The 18,901-nt window shown below is 48.1% G+C and overlaps 1 protein-coding gene across 2 annotated transcripts in view; it reads right to left on the bottom strand.

The window, feature by feature from the left end:
* TEDC2 (tubulin epsilon and delta complex 2) overlaps nucleotides 1-10,479 on the bottom strand; it is a 36,120-nt gene extending 25,641 nt beyond the window's left edge. Inside the window, exons 1-3 of one of the 2 annotated variants that reach the window (XM_061555363.1) lie at nucleotides 9,949-10,479; nucleotides 4,551-4,649; nucleotides 3,285-3,349 (exon numbers count right to left, since the gene is read on the bottom strand). In XM_061555363.1, coding sequence (XP_061411347.1) covers nucleotides 3,285-3,349; nucleotides 4,551-4,649; nucleotides 9,949-9,968 — 184 coding nt within the window. In that variant the 5' untranslated portion in view covers nucleotides 9,969-10,479. The remainder of the gene's footprint in view (nucleotides 1-3,284; nucleotides 3,350-4,550; nucleotides 4,650-9,948) is intronic. The other variant, XM_061555373.1, reaches the window with a different exon arrangement.
* Between the last annotated feature and the right edge of the window lie 8,422 nt (nucleotides 10,480-18,901).

The raw sequence follows: 18,901 nt of genomic DNA, 5'->3' as shown, positions 1-18,901 counted from the left end.
ATACCGTGCTGTGTCCAATTGTTTATGAACACCATGAAGTATAGAAAACAAACAATTGCGTCGTTCTACAAAAGGAAAAGAGACGATGTGGCGGGCAGAGTAGACTCACGGTAACAACGTAACAGCGCGACTCCGTTCTATACAAGACACCACCTTCTTCTTTAGTGCTGCCTAACGGCGTGTGCGACTTCACTATATTGGTCCCGGTCTAGCACGGCGTGTAGAGTTTGTGCTGTTGTTAATTGTAGCCATGTTTTGATGTTACTGAGCCATGTCGTTTTTGGCCGTCCTGGTCGTTTTTTCCCTTCGATTTTTCCTTCCAGGATTTGCTTTAATAGCTGGTATTTGTGGTCGTTTCGGGCAATGTGGCCTAGGTAGTAACACTTCCTGCTAATGATGATCTTCAGCAGTTGCCTGTCAGTGCCCATATCTTGCAGAACTTGTGTATTGGTGGTTTTGGCTGTCCATGGGATTTTCAACATTCTTCGGTACAGCCACATTTCGAAAGCTTCGAGCCTTTTTGTTGCTGTTGTTGTCAGTGTCCACGTCTCTACTCCGTACAGCAAAATTGACCAGATGTAGCATTTCAGTGTGCGCAGTTTCAGTGATATACTCAAGTTGCGGTCTGCAAGGAGTGTTTTCCATTTAATAAATGCTTGCCTTGCTTGTTCAATTCTGCTCTTGATTTCGACTTCATGGTTCAACTGATCGTCAATGATTACACCAAGGTATTTAAATCGGTGTACTTGTTCCAATTTTTCGCTGCCCAGCTTGATTGTTATTTCGCTTGTAGTTCGGCTGACCTTCATAACCTTTGTTTTCTTTTTATTAATTCGTAATCCCCATATTTGACTCTCTGTGGCAACCTCGTCCAAGATTTGTTGTAGGTCTTGTTCTGAATCGGCCAGCAGTGCAGTGTCGTCGGCATACCTGATGTTGTTGATGTATTGTCCATTGACTTTAATACCAATGTTTTTATCTGCTAGTGTTCGATCAAAAATCTGCTCCGAGTAGATGTTGAAAAGACTGGGTGAAAGTGGGCAGCCCTGTCGTACACCTTTTTGTATTGGTGTTGGGTCTGTCAATTCGTTGTCATATCACCACCACCTTGGGGAATATGCAGCCCCGCACTTACGCCTCGCTCCACTGTATTCATCTGCAACTTCACGGCGCTGCACTATTTGCGCTCATGTAACCAATGCAAACAGTTACGCATACAGGATTTAAATGTTTTGTTGACATGATTTATATGAGCACTTTCTTAGGGTCGGATTTCCGTAAGTCGGGTCTTCCGTAACCCAAGGGACTGCCTGTATTCCTTTATTATTCACAATAAGGAATACGTTACGGAGATGCTCGTGACTAGCAAATTTCGCGGATGATATTCCAAAAAGCTACGACGTTTCGATCGCAACAAAAGCGGTCGTCATCCCTTTTCCTGATGACGACTGCTTGTGTTGCGATCGAAACGTCGTAGCTTTTTGTGTTATTTTCTTTGAACCTATCTACGTGACTTTACCGAAAGACCCAGAGAATATCGCTTTATATGTTAAAATTCTCTCTCGTCTCACTGCGAAATCTTCGCGCCAGAAAATTGATGGCTAAATGTGGAGCTCTCAGGTCAGCACAACAGGTAAATAGCACCCTGCTTCCACTGGTATCGATTTGTTCCCTAGAGCGCCATAGTAGTGAGATGTGAACTACCTCGCCTGCAATACAGGAGGTCGTGGGTTTGATCTTGACCCTGACGCCTGTATATTTGGAGTCCGCGTGGTCTCTCTCCCAATGGCTGCGTAGATTCTTCTTCGTGTCCTCCGGTTTTTCCCTCCCCATTTAAAAAAACATGCATTCAGAGTATTTGGCTACTATCAATGTCCACGTGATAAGCCACTTCGTAGGACTATAATTTGTGGCCAGGTCACTTATGAAAAAGAGCCACATAGTTCAGTGGGCCTTACCTGGTAAAATAAAAATAGTTTAGTTTGATGGTTAATAAAATAGAAAAAGTTGTTTTGTTTAGTATGGCAGCAGCAGCAACTGGGTGTTTCATGCTATTTCTACCTAAGTGTCTGCATATTACCAAGACTACCCACTCAGGTTGAGAGTGACAGCCACGGCTTAACAGGTAATCGAGGACAAAACCACCAAGGTATTTTGGCGCCCTCTGATGGACGTTACCACCGCGTTCCTATTTCAAATTAAGTGCTGGTGATAATTGTTGGCAGTGGTGGCAAAAGCAAAAATAACAAACAAAAAACACCAACACATTCGTTAAGAATTCTGCGGCTTTAAAAGCAAAAACGTGTCATGTGCAACATTCTGGATAATGTCCCTTCTTCACCGCAACATTTTTTTTATCACTGGTAAAAAATTTGGAACACCACTTATTCTACGCACAGGCAGATTGGTTTAGGAACTAACTACAGCTATACCTCGGCTAACAAAGTAAATGCGTTCCATGATGTCACTTCGTTATCAGAAACGTCGTTACCAAAGGTGGATATTGCATAGGAGGCATAGAAAAGCGTTCCAGGACTTCAGTGAAGGGGGGCGCTACAATAGCAAAACATCGCTGCACAGTGGCCTTCAATTTGTCTGCTTGGTTTAAAATGGTCTGCAGGGTGGACTGCGCCAACCCAAACGGAAGCGCCACTTCACTCTTCACCTCTCCCGCCTCTACCCTCCTTACGCTCGGCATTTTCCGTTTACAGATAAATGTATTTGCATTGCACGATTTTCCCAGTAAGAGCCACCTGCACTCAGTGGTTGTTTGGATGACTTAATGGGGGTAATAAGATCACAACTATCACTGCAACAACAACAAAAACACGATACTAAATTTTACCAATACAAGGAGCTCAAGCAATGGCAGGCTGGAAAGGGAGAAGCTCTTCCTTCATTGATTGACTGCTGATAATGTACGGTAAACAAACTCCACCCGGTCGTGTTTACAGAGTGCACGCATGGGCGCTGCGGTAAACATTTAACTCTGTTGAATCGCTTTGCATGATACATTGTTTTTGATAAAATAGGGGGGCTAAGGGGCCCTCCATGGCTGACATCTTTACGTTCCCAGATTCGTTCACCGAGGTATTACTGTTTTGCACAGCGTGAATCAAATATATTCTCTTTTATAGAAGTAGTTTCGCCATCACTTACAACCCCCTCGTCGAAAATGGAACACTCAAGATAACTAATTGACCGCATTTTAAGAAATCCTGCCTGCCGGATTGAAAAGGTCAAATGATTCAATTTGAAGTGGATGTAGAAAAACTGCATTTTACCTGCTTCTTCCGCGTCTCCCCCCGCAGAGATGCGTGTAGGTTCACATTCCTCAGTCACATTTTCCCTACAATTAAAGAATACACGAGCACACCATTAATAGCTGTATCAAAGCAATTAGTCTTCTCTAAACAGGAAGCGGTACAGTGACATTCAGTGGTTATGGTTGCATAAGAGCACAGCCCTTGTGAACTTCGTTTTAATTCAGTACTTGCACTACGCATGCACCTATGCATGTTGACCTTCTTCTTGCTGTGGTTATCACACCTGATGATTGCTTGTGTTAAAATCGAAACGTCGTGAGAATTTTGTTGTTTTCTTTTTATTATTTTATTATTTCCCTTCTACGTCATTCTACCGAAAGAACCAAGAATATGAATCCCTGCAGTCACCAAAGCTTTAAATCGAAATTATTTCGCATGGTACGTAGCCAAGCATGGTAATCGGACACATATCAGTATTCACAAATTTACATCGACAACTTTCCTTTTGTACACATTCTCATACAGTTCCACACTTAAATGAGCAATAATCTCCCCCATAAAATGGCCAGTGTTATGTTGGTAGCTTGCAAACACAAGTGAAAAATAAAACTGTTGTACTCGCAGATTATACCCAATTGCAGGACGAATACTGTGTGCACCTTGTGTGTATGTTGAACCTCTTTCACAGCCAACTGTGCTAATAGGAGGTGCCGATTACCAATGGGTGTCCCCTTGGCCAGACCAGAGCTTTGCAAACTGGTGTGCCGCTGAATGTCCCTGGTGTGCCGTGCTGTTTTCAGAATTATAGCAAAGAATGTAACTGTTGGTAAGCTCGGTCAGACGAATCCCTCCATGCCGTTCAGTGGCCAGTCCAGCCCCCACCTCCCGCCCTCCCCTCTCCATTGGCCACAGCACCGCACGGCACACAGCCGTCAGCCCTCATCCCTGGCCACCCACCCGGGCCCACAGTCGGGACGTTTTGGTTGTCTGTGCCGTGAAGACCGAGCGAGCTCGAAAGTGAGTGCCGGGAAGTGAAACAGGTTGAGAAGCACCGGGATGGACTACCTCTCAGAGCAATGGAAGAGTTGACACGAAATGTGACATGTGATGGAGTTTTGCAATGCTGGTGGCATGTTTGTGCCGTAGACATGCAAACTCAATGAACGAAACTGTAAAAGTACCATTTTACGCCCGGTTATCGGGGCAAGCGTGACGTATTTTGGTGAAGTATGGCGTGTGTGCGATTCTCTTCTTCATACATGATGAGCCCTGGTGTGTTCTCACCGTGGCTGCAGGATCTGCCTGTAGGCATCAATCTCTTGCTCCAGCTGCGTTTGCTCCCGGAGGCAGTCCTCCATGGCTTGCAGCAAGAGATCAACCACCCTAATAATATGCAACAACCACCACAACAACCACCCTCGTGTCAAACAACCACCACAACAACCACCACAACAACCACCACAACAATCACCCTCGTGTGCAACAACCACCACAACAACCACCGTCATGTGAAACAACCACCACAACAACCACCACAACAATCACCCTCATGTGAAACCACCACCACAACCACAACAACCACCCGCATGTGAAACAACCACCACAACAACCACCACAACAACAACCACCACAACAACCACCATCATGTGAAACAACCACAACAATAACCACCCTCATGTGAAACAACCACAACAACCACCCTCATGTGAAACAACCACAACAACTACCACCCTCACGTGAAACAACCACCACAACAACCACCACAACAACAACCACCACAACAACAACCACCACCACAACAACCACCTTCATGTGAAACAACAACAACCACCATCATGTTAAACAACCACAAAAACAACCACCCTCATGTGAAACAACCACAACAACTACCACCCTCACGTGAAACAACCACCACAACAACCACCACAACAACAACCACCACAACAACAACCACCACAACCACAACCACCACAACAACAACCACCACAACAACCACCTTCGTGTGAAACAACCACAACAACTACCACCCTCACGTGAAACAACCACCACAACAACCACCACAACAACAACCACCACCACAACAACCACCCTCGTGTGAAACAACCACAACAACCACTACCACCACCACGAGGCGACACGTAATACACATTCAGCAGCATATCACGAGATTCAAGTGGGACTGACCCACCTACAGTTCATTGGGCCCGAGGTGTCTCAGCAATCATCATCATAGCACTGCCAATCATCATAGCACTGCCAAACATCATCATAGCACTACCAAACATCATCACAGCACTACCAAACATCATCATAGCACTGCCAAACATCATCATAGCACTACCAAACATCATCATAGCACTACCAAACATCATCACAGCACTACCAAACATCATAGCACTACCAAACATCATCATAGCACTGCCAAACATCATCATAGCACTACTAAACATCATAATAGCACTACCAAACATCATAATAGCACTACCAAACATCATCATAGCACTACCAAACATCATCATAACACTACCAAACATCATCACAGCACTACCAAACATCATCATAGCACTGCCAAACATCATCATAGCACTGCCAAACATCATCATAGCACTGCCAAACATCATCATAGCACTGCCAAACATCATCATAGCACTACCAAACATCATCATAGCACTGCCAAACATCATCATAGCACTGCCAAACATCATCACAGCACTGCCAAACATCATCATAGCACTGCCAAACATCATCATAGCACTGCCAAACATCATCATAGCACTACTAAACATCATCATAGCACTACCAAACATCATCATAGCACTGCCAAACATCATCATAGCACTACCAAACATCATCATAGCACTACTAAACATCATAATAGCACTACCAAACATCATAATAGCATAATTGGTTCTTTACCCTTCTATCTGGCAACAAAACTGACACCTTTTTACAAGGAGTCATGTTTGCATAGACCGCAATACCTGCAGTCATAAATACAAACAAAAGACATAACTCTGATAATGTGCACTGTCCTTGAAGTTGATTGGTCCACACCCGAGACAGCTTTCCTTCGAGCCTAGTCTCACATGGGTTGGACCAGAAGACGCCAAAAGGCGCACAACTCAAAGACAATGCACCATCAGAGTATGAGAGCTCGGGGCAAGCATCTACACTATGGGGACCTCATTTGCCAGTAAAAATATGATAATTGGTTCTTTACCCTTCTATCTGGCAACAAAACTGACACCTTTTTACAAGGAGTCATGTTTGCATAGACCGCAATACCTGCAGTCATAAATACAAACAAAAGACATAACTCTGATAATGTGCACTGTCCTTGAAGTTGATTGGTCCACACCCGAGACAGCTTTCCTTCGAGCCTAGTCTCACATGGGTTGGACCAGAAGACGCCAAAAGGCGCACAACTCAAAGACAATGCACCATCAGAGTATGAGAGCTCGGGGCAAGCATCTACACTATGGGGACCTCATTTGCCAGTAAAAATATGATAATTGGTTCTTTACCCTTCTATCTGGCAACAAAACTGACACCTTTTTACAAGGAGTCATGTTTGCATAGACCGCAATACCTGCAGTCATAAATACAAACAAAAGACATAACTCTGATAATGTGCACTGTCCTTGAAGTTGATTGGTCCACACCCGAGACAGCTTTCCTTCGAGCCTAGTCTCACATGGGTTGGACCAGAAGACGCCAAAAGGCGCACAACTCAAAGACAATGCACCATCAGAGTATGAGAGCTCGGGGCAAGCATCTACACTATGGGGACCTCATTTGCCAGTAAAAATATGATAATTGGTTCTTTACCCTTCTATCTGGCAACAAAACTGACACCTTTTTACAAGGAGTCATGTTTGCATAGACCGCAATACCTGCAGTCATAAATACAAACAAAAGACATAACTCTGATAATGTGCACTGTCCTTGAAGTTGATTGGTCCACACCCGAGACAGCTTTCCTTCGAGCCTAGTCTCACATGGGTTGGACCAGAAGACGCCAAAAGGCGCACAACTCAAAGACAATGCACCATCAGAGTATGAGAGCTCGGGGCAAGCATCTACACTATGGGGACCTCATTTGCCAGTAAAAATATGATAATTGGTTCTTTACCCTTCTATCTGGCAACAAAACTGACACCTTTTTACAAGGAGTCTGATGGTGCATTGTCTTTGAGTTGTGCGCCTTTTGGCGTCTTCTGGTCCAACCCATGTGAGACTAGGCTCGAAGGAAAGCTGTCTCGGGTGTGGACCAATCAACTTCAAGGACAGTGCACATTATCAGAGTTATGTCTTTTGTTTGTATTTATGACTGCAGGTATTGCGGTCTATGCAAACATGACTCCTTGTAAAAAGGTGTCAGTTTTGTTGCCAGATAGAAGGGTAAAGAACCAATTATCATATTTTTTTACTGGCAAATGAGGTCCCCATAGTGTAGATGCTTGCCCCGAGCTCTCATACTCTGATGGTGCATTGTCTTTGAGTTGTGCGCCTTTTGGCGTCTTCTGGTCCAACCCATGTGAGACTAGGCTCGAAGGAAAGCTGTCTCGGGTGTGGACCAATCAACTTCAAGGACAGTGCACATTATCAGAGTTATGTCTTTTGTTTGTATTTATGACTGCAGGTATTGCGGTCTATGCAAACATGACTCCTTGTAAAAAGGTGTCAGTTTTGTTGCCAGATAGAAGGGTAAAGAACCAATTATCATATTTTTACTGGCAAATGAGGTCCCCATAGTGTAGATGCTTGCCCCGAGCTCTCATACTCTGATGGTGCATTGTCTTTGAGTTGTGCGCCTTTTGGCGTCTTCTGGTCCAACCCATGTGAGACTAGGCTCGAAGGAAAGCTGTCTCGGGTGTGGACCAATCAACTTCAAGGACAGTGCACATTATCAGAGTTATGTCTTTTGTTTGTATTTATGACTGCAGGTATTGCGGTCTATGCAAACATGACTCCTTGTAAAAAGGTGTCAGTTTTGTTGCCAGATAGAAGGGTAAAGAACCAATTATCATATTTTTACTGGCAAATGAGGTCCCCATAGTGTAGATGCTTGCCCCGAGCTCTCATACTCTGATGGTGCATTGTCTTTGAGTTGTGCGCCTTTTGGCGTCTTCTGGTCCAACCCATGTGAGACTAGGCTCGAAGGAAAGCTGTCTCGGGTGTGGACCAATCAACTTCAAGGACAGTGAACATTATCAGAGTTATGTCTTTTGTTTGTATTTATGACTGCAGGTATTGCGGTCTATGCAAACATGACTCCTTGTAAAAAGGTGTCAGTTTTGTTGCCAGATAGAAGGGTAAAGAACCAATTATCATATTTTTACTGGCAAAAGAGGTCCCCATAGTGTAGATCATAATAGCACTACCAAACATCATCATAGCACTACCAAACATCATAATAGCACTACCAATCATCATCATAGCACTACCAAACATCATCATAGCACTACCAAACATCATCATAGCACTACCAAACATCATCATAGCACTACCAAACATCATCATAGCACTACCAAACATCATCATAGCACTGCCAAACATCATCATAGCACTGCCAAACATCATCACAGCACTGCCAAACATCGTGTCACTGCCAAACGTCATCATAGCACTACCAAACATCATCACAGCACTGCCAAACATCGTGCCACTGCCAAACGTCATCATAGCACTACCAAACATCATCATAGCACTGCCAAACGTCATCATAGCACTACCAAACATCATCATAGCACTACCAAACATCATCATAGCACTGCCAAACATCATCATAGCACTGCCAAACATCATCATAGCACTACCAAACATCATCATAGCACTGCCAAACATCATCATAGCACTACCAAACATCATCATAGCACTGCCAAACATCATCATAGCACTACCAAACATCATCAGAGCACTGCCAAACATCATCATAGCACTACCAAACATCATCATAGCACTACCAAACATCATCATAGCACTACCAAACATCATCATAGCACTACCAAACATCATCATAGCACTGCCAAACATCATCATAGCACTACCAAACATCATCATAGCACTGCCAAACATCATCATAGCACTGCCAAACATCATCATAGCACTGCCAAACATCATCATAGCACTGCCAAACATCATCATAGCACTGCCAAACATCATCATAGCACTACCAAACATCATCATAGCACTGCCAAACATCATCATAGCACTGCCAAACATCATCATAGCACTGCCAAACATCATCATAGCACTGCCAAACATCATCATAGCACTGCCAAACATCATCATAGCACTGCCAAACATCATCATAGCACTGCCAAACATCATCATAGCACTGCCAAACGTCGTGTCACTGTCAGTGGTGAGCGCACTGGCCCTGTGGCCCAGCACCTGAGTTCGATTCCCGGCCACGGCTAACATCAGTGGCGCATCGAGGGCTGTGTGGCTGTGAGAGTGATCACTCTCTCCGCCTCACCAGCACGCACCAACAGCCGCCAAGTATGGCCAAGCAGGCGAGAACATCTGTGAATAAAGCGCTTTATAGATCATCGGATTCCTCCAGGCTGCAGTGAACAACGCCGCGGGTGAAGGCCTCTCTCCTCCTTAGCAACGGGCAACACCCTCGATCCACTCGCCTGACGAGCTTCTAAAGCGTGTGGCCTCTCTCTCCGTTTACCTTTCAGACGGCAGCTGCATGTCCACCACCTCCACCACGTCCTCACCCTCACCAGACGACGAGGGCGAGCAGGACGAGCAGGAGGAGGAGAAGTCGGTGGCGGCGCTGTGACGAGCGGCGCGGAGGGCCTCAGGCCCCGCGTCTCTCAAAACAACCCCCGGAACGACATTAAAGTGTTGATTTTTTGTTCACTTATAAACGTTTTAATTTACAGAAAAATCGACGTTAATATTTGCTGTGCGTTTACAAAAAAACCCCGGCCAATAAGTTTTACATGTTAACAAAGTTGTCGCTTCCGCGCTCCCCCCACCACCCACCACGTGGAGGTTTCTCAGGCTCCGTGGGAGCGGTGGCGCAGCGGTTAGCGCAGCGCTGCGATCACAGAGTTCGATCTCCGCTCACCGCCAACGAACACCGCTGACGATTATCTAAGCGGGGAACCCCCGGGCCTCCCCTGGGTCGACTCGGCATGAAACGAGTACCCGGTGCGGTGTGTAGCATCGCCGCTGGGGGAGACAAAGGCGGCCGGGCGTGGTGCTTGCCCCCCCCGCTCCCTGTGAAGGCGACACGGGGGAGATCTTTGCCTGAGGCTCCCTGCCTGACGCTTCAGTTGGATAGTGGAGCCAACATGCACCGCCAATGTTGAGGGTTATCATCTTTTGCACTCTCTTGAAATAAGTCATTAAAATTTTTTTTTAAAAACACGCTTTTATGAAATGTGCTCGTAATGGCAGAACTCCACGACTCCAAGAAGTGGCCCCGAAGCTTGCCACGACGTTACAGCCAACGTCAGTTGAGCGTGGACAGTTAGACCCAAGCCGAAATACAACATATAAGAAAAAATGTTTAAAATATATATTTATGATAGAATATGGTATTGTCATCAGTATGACATAAGTATACCAAGTTTGCAGTCGATACCACATTGGGAAGTGGGTTAAAATTGAGCTACAAGATTTGAGGATACAACAACAGAGTGAGTTCATAGAAAGCATGTAAAAAGATAATTTTAAAAAAAGTATTTTTTATGATAGAATATAATATTGTCATCAGTATGACATAAGTATACCAAGTTTGCAGTCGATACCACATTTGGAAGTGGCTTAAAATTAAGTTACAAGATTTGAGGATACGACAACATACAGAGTGAGTTAAATGAAAGCGTGTAATAATACAAATTGAGTTCACAACGTGACTTCACGAAAAATTCGCGTGCGGTCGCATTGCCTTGGCCCCTGCTCAGGACGAGAAATCGCACCTGCCATGCTCAGTGCACCGCTGGATGAAATGGACCAGGGGTTAGAGTAAACAATGGGAGTATTGTCATTTGGAGGTTGCATGTCTCTCTCCCTCTCCCTGTGGTCTTGTGGATTTTTCTCCGGACCCTCCGGGGTTTCCCTCCACGTTCGGAATCGACATCACGCGTTTGGGGTATCTGGCTGCTCTAAATTTCGACGTGATGATAAGCCACTTCGTTGAGCTATCATTTGTGGCAAAGTCGCTTCTGAAAAAGAGCTACACGGCTCAGTGGGCCTGACTTGGTAATATTGTAGTGAGTTCAACGGAGTCGCAGACGTACTCTTTGGAGGCAACACATTTATTGATATCAAGGCCGTAGCCATGGAGTCAATATTGGGTTGGACCAAATCTTCCAGGGGGTCTGGGAGCCCCCCCCTCCCCCAGAAAAAAGAAATCTACATTTGAAAACGAATTTCCTGCCAAAGAAACAATTCACTAACACATAGGATGGACTTTTTCTTTATGTTTAACAATGTCTAATAGTATTGTATTACATTGCTGTTTTTTACTTTTTACCTTTGTTTCATTGTATGTAATGGCAGAGATTAGGGATTAATAAAGTACAACCATAACCACAAACATATACACAGCAATATATTTTATAGCAATATATTGGGGGGGGGGGACATTTTAAGCATATTTGAATATGGGGGCGGGGGATGTGCCCCCCCCCCCCAAAATATATATTATAATTACGGCCTTGATTGATACCAACACAAAGGGGTAACTGCCCCTATACCAGATAACAACCTGTGGTGGTGGACCACCAGGCTAACTACACTAAGAGTAGCTACAACGGACAGGACCCCAGCTTGGGTCCAGGTCCACGTGTGGTGACTCTTCTCGGACGTAGAACGTAGATTCTTCAGGATAACCACAACAGCCGGTCCCTCTAGGGGACTCGGCTTATATCCTCTCTACCTTCTACCTTCTAGAACCCTCGAGCAGGATCTCGACCCTGACACGTGACCACCCCTAGCCCCCACCTGCTGGCCCTGTGTAGTCTTTACCGGTCACGTGTCCTTTGGGGTCAACCAGAGTGCCATGGCCTTTAGTAACCCCATTCCCATGGCCGGCACTCTCACACCCTATCCTGTAGGGGTCGGCACTGCACGCAGAGCGTGTTGCCATCCAGCACTGCCAGTCAGCGCTCACCGAGCCCCTCTAGGACCGGTACTGCACCCACATACACAGGTGTAATGAATCCACTCCAGACGAGACTGTGTCTTTTGTCTTTTCTTTATTCGTTCCTCATTCACAGCTCCCTCACGCGCTGGGTTCCTCTTTCCCCCATTACTCCGTTCCCCGAGCGTGGCGTCCACTCGCTGCCTCGCTTCCCCACACCGCTGGTTGACGGTGTGTGTCAGAGACAGCCTCCGGCCCGCCACGTGGCCGCTGGCGTGCCGGTGACACAGACGTGGTTCCTCCTGAGCCCCTCTCCACACTGACCCGGAACTGTCTCTCTCCACCCCTTATAACACCTGGCCCACGTGATACCACGCAGCCAATCATCAGCCTCGCCCCCTGGAACCTTCCAGATGTTACTATGCAGCCACAGGCTACGCCCCTGGCTCGACGTCCCATTGGCTGCGGGCTGAGGCCGGCAGAGCCTATCACTATGGCCCAGTTACCCCCCAGGTGCATCTCTTCATATTACACAGGTAGTCACCGAGTTACGATGGTCCGACTTACGATATTTCGATCTTACGATGGCGATACGACAAAATTGCCATCAACAACCTAACATCGTTCAAGTATGCAGACGACGAACAAAATCTTGGTGAGTACAGTGCAATATGATACGTTACGATACATTCAATACATGTATGATACGTAGCTTTGGCGATTTCATTTTAAGGTTACCACGATACGATACGTTCAATGCATGTTAAAAGTTTTTATAGCAGATATGATTGTTTCCTAAAAAAAACTTTCTATTAAATTGCAATTCATATAGGTAGGCTAAGAATTTAAATGGTTTGTTTTACTTTACATTTTACTGTGCAATACAGTATTGTAATTAATAAATACTTACAGTATATAGTTTATACAGTACGGTACTGTAAATTGCTCTGTTTTGCTAAATTATCACCATTCTTTAAGACTCCTGGGTAGGCTAGGCCATCTTCGACTTATGATATTTTCGACTTACGATGATGGGGTTGTCGTAACGCATCTCCATCGTAAGTAGAGGACTGCCTGTACGTGGTGTCCGCGATGTCGCGACATCGCACAACGTGCCTCTCAGGGCCGGCATTACACAGTGACATCCGCGATGTAAATACAATATGAACAGAAATGTATTATTTCAAAATAGTTTAATCAATTGAGAGAATAAGAAGCTGACAAGCCAATCTAGCAATAGAGCCTCCCAAATCAGAGATAAGCAGACAATAAATGTCTCCATATAAACCGGGAAACATGAAACATTGCGCCAAAGTTGGCCCAACTACATTCCAACGTTGACATATTTACGTACTGGGTACGTATATCTATCCCTGCCCGTGGAAAATTTAAAACATATTTACTATGTAACCCATTGGCCTCACGTCCTTCTGGGAGTGAGCATAATTTCAGCATCATTGATTTAGCGCAATAAAAAGTCTGAACCGGTTTCAGCATGAAGCGTCTCTCCTCCATTGTGTGTGGGGATCCGACTGCACAGTCCTGTGTGTGTGTGCGCATTCCCTGTGCCCCAGATTTAAATGACATTTTAATAGACACATTTTGAAAGTATTTCATTACCTGTCAAGCCTGAAAAGCAAATTACGCATCTGAATGTGGGTTTTGTTTAAATACCAGGGAACATTATTACCAAAAAGTCGGTCAAGTTGTAAGCAGAGGAACAATTAAACCTCCGACAGCGACTAAAGCATTGTCTACAGCAGCGGTTCTCAACCTTTTGTTGGCTACTGCTGTACCCCTCTTGTTGAATTTAGTTTTAACCGAGTGACCCCCCTTTTTCTGACCCAACATGGTTCTGAGAAATAAATGTACGAACAACGAACATCAATATTTTAACCAATTGTTCATTTTGTGAGTTATCCAAACTTAGCGAGTAACTGCAAGCAAATAAAAAAACTTCAGCGGATGCTCTGCATGCGTGATGTGATATGCTCGTGCTCGCTGGTTACACTTGTAAACGACATCGTGTACCATCGTTGAGTTTATAAAGGTGTAGTGGCATAGAATAAGTCATGTAGCAGCATAGCGCTGGCTGCTGGCGGGGAAGGGGATCTGCGTCTTACAGCAGCCCTGACGTCAGCAGGCCAGGTGATACACCAGAGAGGGGATATCTGGGGAAAGGTCATAGAAGGAACACATTGGGGAAGCCCTGGGAACCCGCTGGTAGGTTCTAGAGAGAGGGCGTGGCCGGGGCGGAGCGAGGCCCAGCTGGGAGCATAAAAGGGGGCCCTGAGCGAGAATTCGGGGCTGTTGTGTGGAGTGGGATCCCCGTTGTGCTGTTGAAGATCGCTGCCATCGTCGCTGTCGTCTCGTCGCCATCGTCTCTGTCGTCGCCACTCGATGTTGCGCTGCTAGACAGTTGTTGGCTGTCTCTCCATGCGCCCATGTCCTTTCATCCCTCTCCAGTCTTTATTTCAATTGATCCCAACGCCTCCATGATACTGGCAAAACAAGGTTCCATAGACAGAACTGCTCAACCTGAGCTACTAAGTCATACATTGATACTTGCATTGCCTTTGAACTGTTCGCCATTTGGCGTTCTTTCGTCTTAACACTGGTGAGACAAGATCATAAAGAATGCTGACTCTGGTATAAGCTAATCAAAGACAATGCATATATTATCAGATCATGTTGGTTTGCATGTTCACCACAAGTACGTGTGATTAATGCAGATTTGATTCTTTGAAAAATGTATCAATTTGGTGTTTGAACATCTTAACGCCTGTTTTAATGCCAGAAAGGATAAAACCTATTCTTATTTCCCTTGCTCTTCTTCCTTCCATCCTCCAACTAAAGTCATAAATCTGTCCTGTTAAACTATATTGTTACCGTTAAAATTACGTTAAATTCAGCCGCGCGCGAATAAACCGGGTTCTCGAGTGTAGTGATTTGATGGTCTTAGCACACATATTATCATGATTGCACAAAAAGCCCCCCCCATCACATTCAATTTGGCTCTGCGCTGAATTTGGTTAAGATTCCGGCTCTGATAATACCGTACCGGTTTGACTGTCATGCGACGAGCATTTATATCTCGTCGAGGTGAGAGGAAAGGTGCGTGGAGCAGAGGTCAGTCGAAGGGACCTCAGAGGGAGCTCGATCTGTGACCTCGGCTTCCGTGAGCCGTTGTCAAAACGCATTCCTGCGGAGGGAGCTGGTAGGAACGTTGGGTTGCTCGGTCAATGGCCAGGGTCAACGGCGGCGTGGTGTATTCCGCAAATATGCCCGACTGTGAGGGCGGGCACAAGCCGGCGTGAGTAGGTTAAACGTTGAGTTTTATAAGGGCACCACGGGGTGACCAGCCCCTCCCCACCCAGCCCCACCCCTTCCACCCCCCACCCAGCCCCACCCTCCCCATCCAGCCCCTCCCCTCCCCACCCAGCCCCTCCCTGCACGACGGACGGGCACAATAATCCCCTGTGGGCTGGTGTAACATGGCGGTTCCTACCAGTATAAAGTATATTGCACTTACTGCTCTGCGAGAGAGCCCAATCGATGCTTTGTTTCATGACCTCACGTCACTCGAGTACAAACGGGATGAAGTTGTTGGAAACAAAAGACATGTAGGGGTGTTAAAGAGAGGGCCCGTTATGCATGGCAGCCTATGGAAAACAAACACAGTGGGCGGGGCTACGTAAGTGCACGAGCAAGTGCCCTCTACGACGTCCGAGCCAGACACCCTGGGGGGGGCTGGTTCGAACGTTATGATCCCCCGGGGCCCCACCCCTCAGGGAGGGGTTGGGTATAAAAGGGGATGTTCAAAGGGCTCAAGGCAGTTATGTTTAAGCTAAGGGAAGAAGATTGAAGACGTCTTAGATAGAGCCCTGGACTCCCCTGGTTCGATGTCCTTTTCAGGGCCGGACAGGATTGAGCCAGCGGCGTGGTCCCGAAAGCCAGAGCCGGTGCTCTTGTAAGAGCTGGTCTGGAACTCCGGGTACCGGGCCCGACTTACCAGTGTCGGGCCAGTTAGCCTCCCCTAGCCCATTAGTGGAGGATTCGGGGCTAGGACAGAGTTAGCTAGGGGTGTATCCCGAGTTATACGGGTGAGGGGGCCGATACCCCCTCGAGTGTGTATATGCCCACTGTCATATTGTGAATAAACATACGTGTGCCTCAACCTCGGCGTCAAGCGTCCTCACCGGTACTTCAACTGGTGTCAGAAGTAATTCGAACATGGACACGCGGAAAACAGCGCGGGCCAAAGTACCGCAGGAGGAAGACACTGCCGAGATCGTCGAGCCCGAGACGGCTCCACAAGACAAGGTGCAGCCGGGGCCTGACGCCTCCTTACCGGGGCATCGAAATGAAGAGGGGCCGCAGCCAGACGCGTTATGGCTGGCTCACGGGAGGCTGGCGGAGCTGCTGTATGCCGCTGCCACCACGCTGGAGACCATCACGCGACTAGGGGCCGGTGATCCAACACGGGGCGAGGCGAGCCAACGACCAGGGCGCCTTCCCGCCATTTCGGAGCGGTCCGAATTTGAAATTCCCGCCATCGACGCTACAGCTGTTCGGGGCGTGGCCAGCCTAGACATCCGCTCCGACATCGCCGTCGCTGAAGCTGCAACGTCATCACAACCGCGACAGGCGATCCCATCGGCCGCTCGCACCGACGCACAGCCGAGTGGTGGTGACATCAGCCTGCGGGAGTCTACAACGACCGCTGCGCTTCATCAGAGACTGCCCCCGCTGAAGGAGTTCATCGGCGCGGAGGGGGGCTGGGCCGGTTTTCGCCGACGTTTCCTCGCCCATCAGGAGATGGCGAAATGGTCCGATGAGGAGGCTCTCTGCGCGCTGCCGGCGCTCCTCGACGGCGACGCGCTCGCCGCCCTCACATCGGCGCCGAGAGAGAAGCGGTCTACGTTACCGATGGCACTACAGCTGCTGGGCGGGGTCTATGGACCATCGGCTGAATGCCGACAGCAATTTTACGACCGCAAGCGGGGTGAGAAGGAGTCGCCCCTAGCATATCGGACGAGCCTCCTGGCGATGGCTAAGTCGGCCTTCCCTCGTATGGACGACGACGGCGTGGACGCTATGGTCACGGAGAAAATCCTCCTCCTGGCAGACGACCTTGACATCGCTGTGGTCGCGCAGGAGGACGCGGAGATGACATCGCTCCAGGCGGCAAGGCTCCTCCACGCCAACCTCCTGTCGCTCCGGCGGAAAGCCAGCAGGGCATCGGCGGGGCGTGCGGTGGCTGCAGCCACCCTTCCGACGGAGGAGCTCTACGCCGTCGACCACCGACGGCAATAGGCGACGGGAGCACGGTCGGGCCGGGATGGGTCGGGCCGTTCCGACCATCCGTCACCTCCGACGGCGCTCCCGCGGTGTTTTAACTGCGGCGTCCGGGGCCACGTCGCCTCGGGGTGCCGCTCTCCTCGTCAGCGCGGGACGACACCTCAACGGGACGACGGGCCTCATCACAAGCTCCACCATCATAACCCGGCGAGTCGCGGCACCCCACACGTTTGGCCCACACACACGCCCGTCACGCACTCAAACACCGCAACGAGAGGGGGGCCGATATCGCGCACCATCGCACCATCACGCACCACTCCGGGTACTCATATCGAACCAGGCCAGTGGTCCGTGCTGGCCGATCGTGTGATAGCCGCATCGTCGGGGTCGTCGGCCGTTGTGGGGCACATCGACGGGGTTGAAGTGCGCATCCTGGTCGATACGGGAGCATCGGCGACCATTATTTCGGAGTTAATTTACAATATTCTCCCTGTCCGGAGCCGTCCTTTGATGCCTGTTAACGTACCATTCTATGCGGCTAACGGGGGCTCACTTGGCATCATCGGACAAATTCGTGCCCAAATTTGTATTGGGGAAATTAAATTGTCTGGGCCGATTTTTGTTTCCTCCTCGCTGGCGGTTCCGTGCCTGCTGGGGACGGACTTCCTGGCCAAAATGCCGATTAGGATATTAATCGACCAGGGATGTATTGAGCTCCCGTCGGGCAGACGCATGGCGTTTCTGCCATCGCCAGTTACGACTCGGACGGCGTTCGCGACGGTGCCGGCATTCGTGGAGAGAACGGTGCGCGTCCCTCCGGGGGCGCAAATGTTGATTCCTTTGAAACTTCGGCGGCCCTTCGCTAAGGGTATTGGGGCCCAAGGGGTTCTGTTGGGGCCGTCTAGGGCCGGGGTTAGTGGACCTCAATTACTTCCGGCCCAGACCATAGTAAGAGGGGACGGTGAACCCTTCATCGCGGTCCTCAATGTGGGCTCGCAGACGGTGGTGGTCCCACAGGGGACCGTGCTTGCTCACGCAACGCCGGTGCCATGTGAGGAACCCGTCGCAAATCACGTCAGCGTTGTCCCCGCGTCGCGACCGCATTCGGACAGCGATGAAGGGTGGCTCGAGGCGCTTTGTGCGGGATCGACGGACCTGTCAGATTCAGAGCGTCAACAACTTAAAACACTACTGCGGGAATTTTCCGACGTTTTTAGTCGGAATAAAT

The sequence above is a fragment of the Lethenteron reissneri genome, chromosome 3, assembly GCF_015708825.2.
Source record: "Lethenteron reissneri isolate LAM-NWPU_2019-01 chromosome 3, ASM1570882v1, whole genome shotgun sequence".
Lineage (NCBI taxonomy): Eukaryota > Metazoa > Chordata > Hyperoartia > Petromyzontiformes > Petromyzontidae > Lethenteron > Lethenteron reissneri.
Note: the sequence above shows the minus strand (reverse complement) of the source record. Positions and strands in the feature narration are given on the sequence as shown.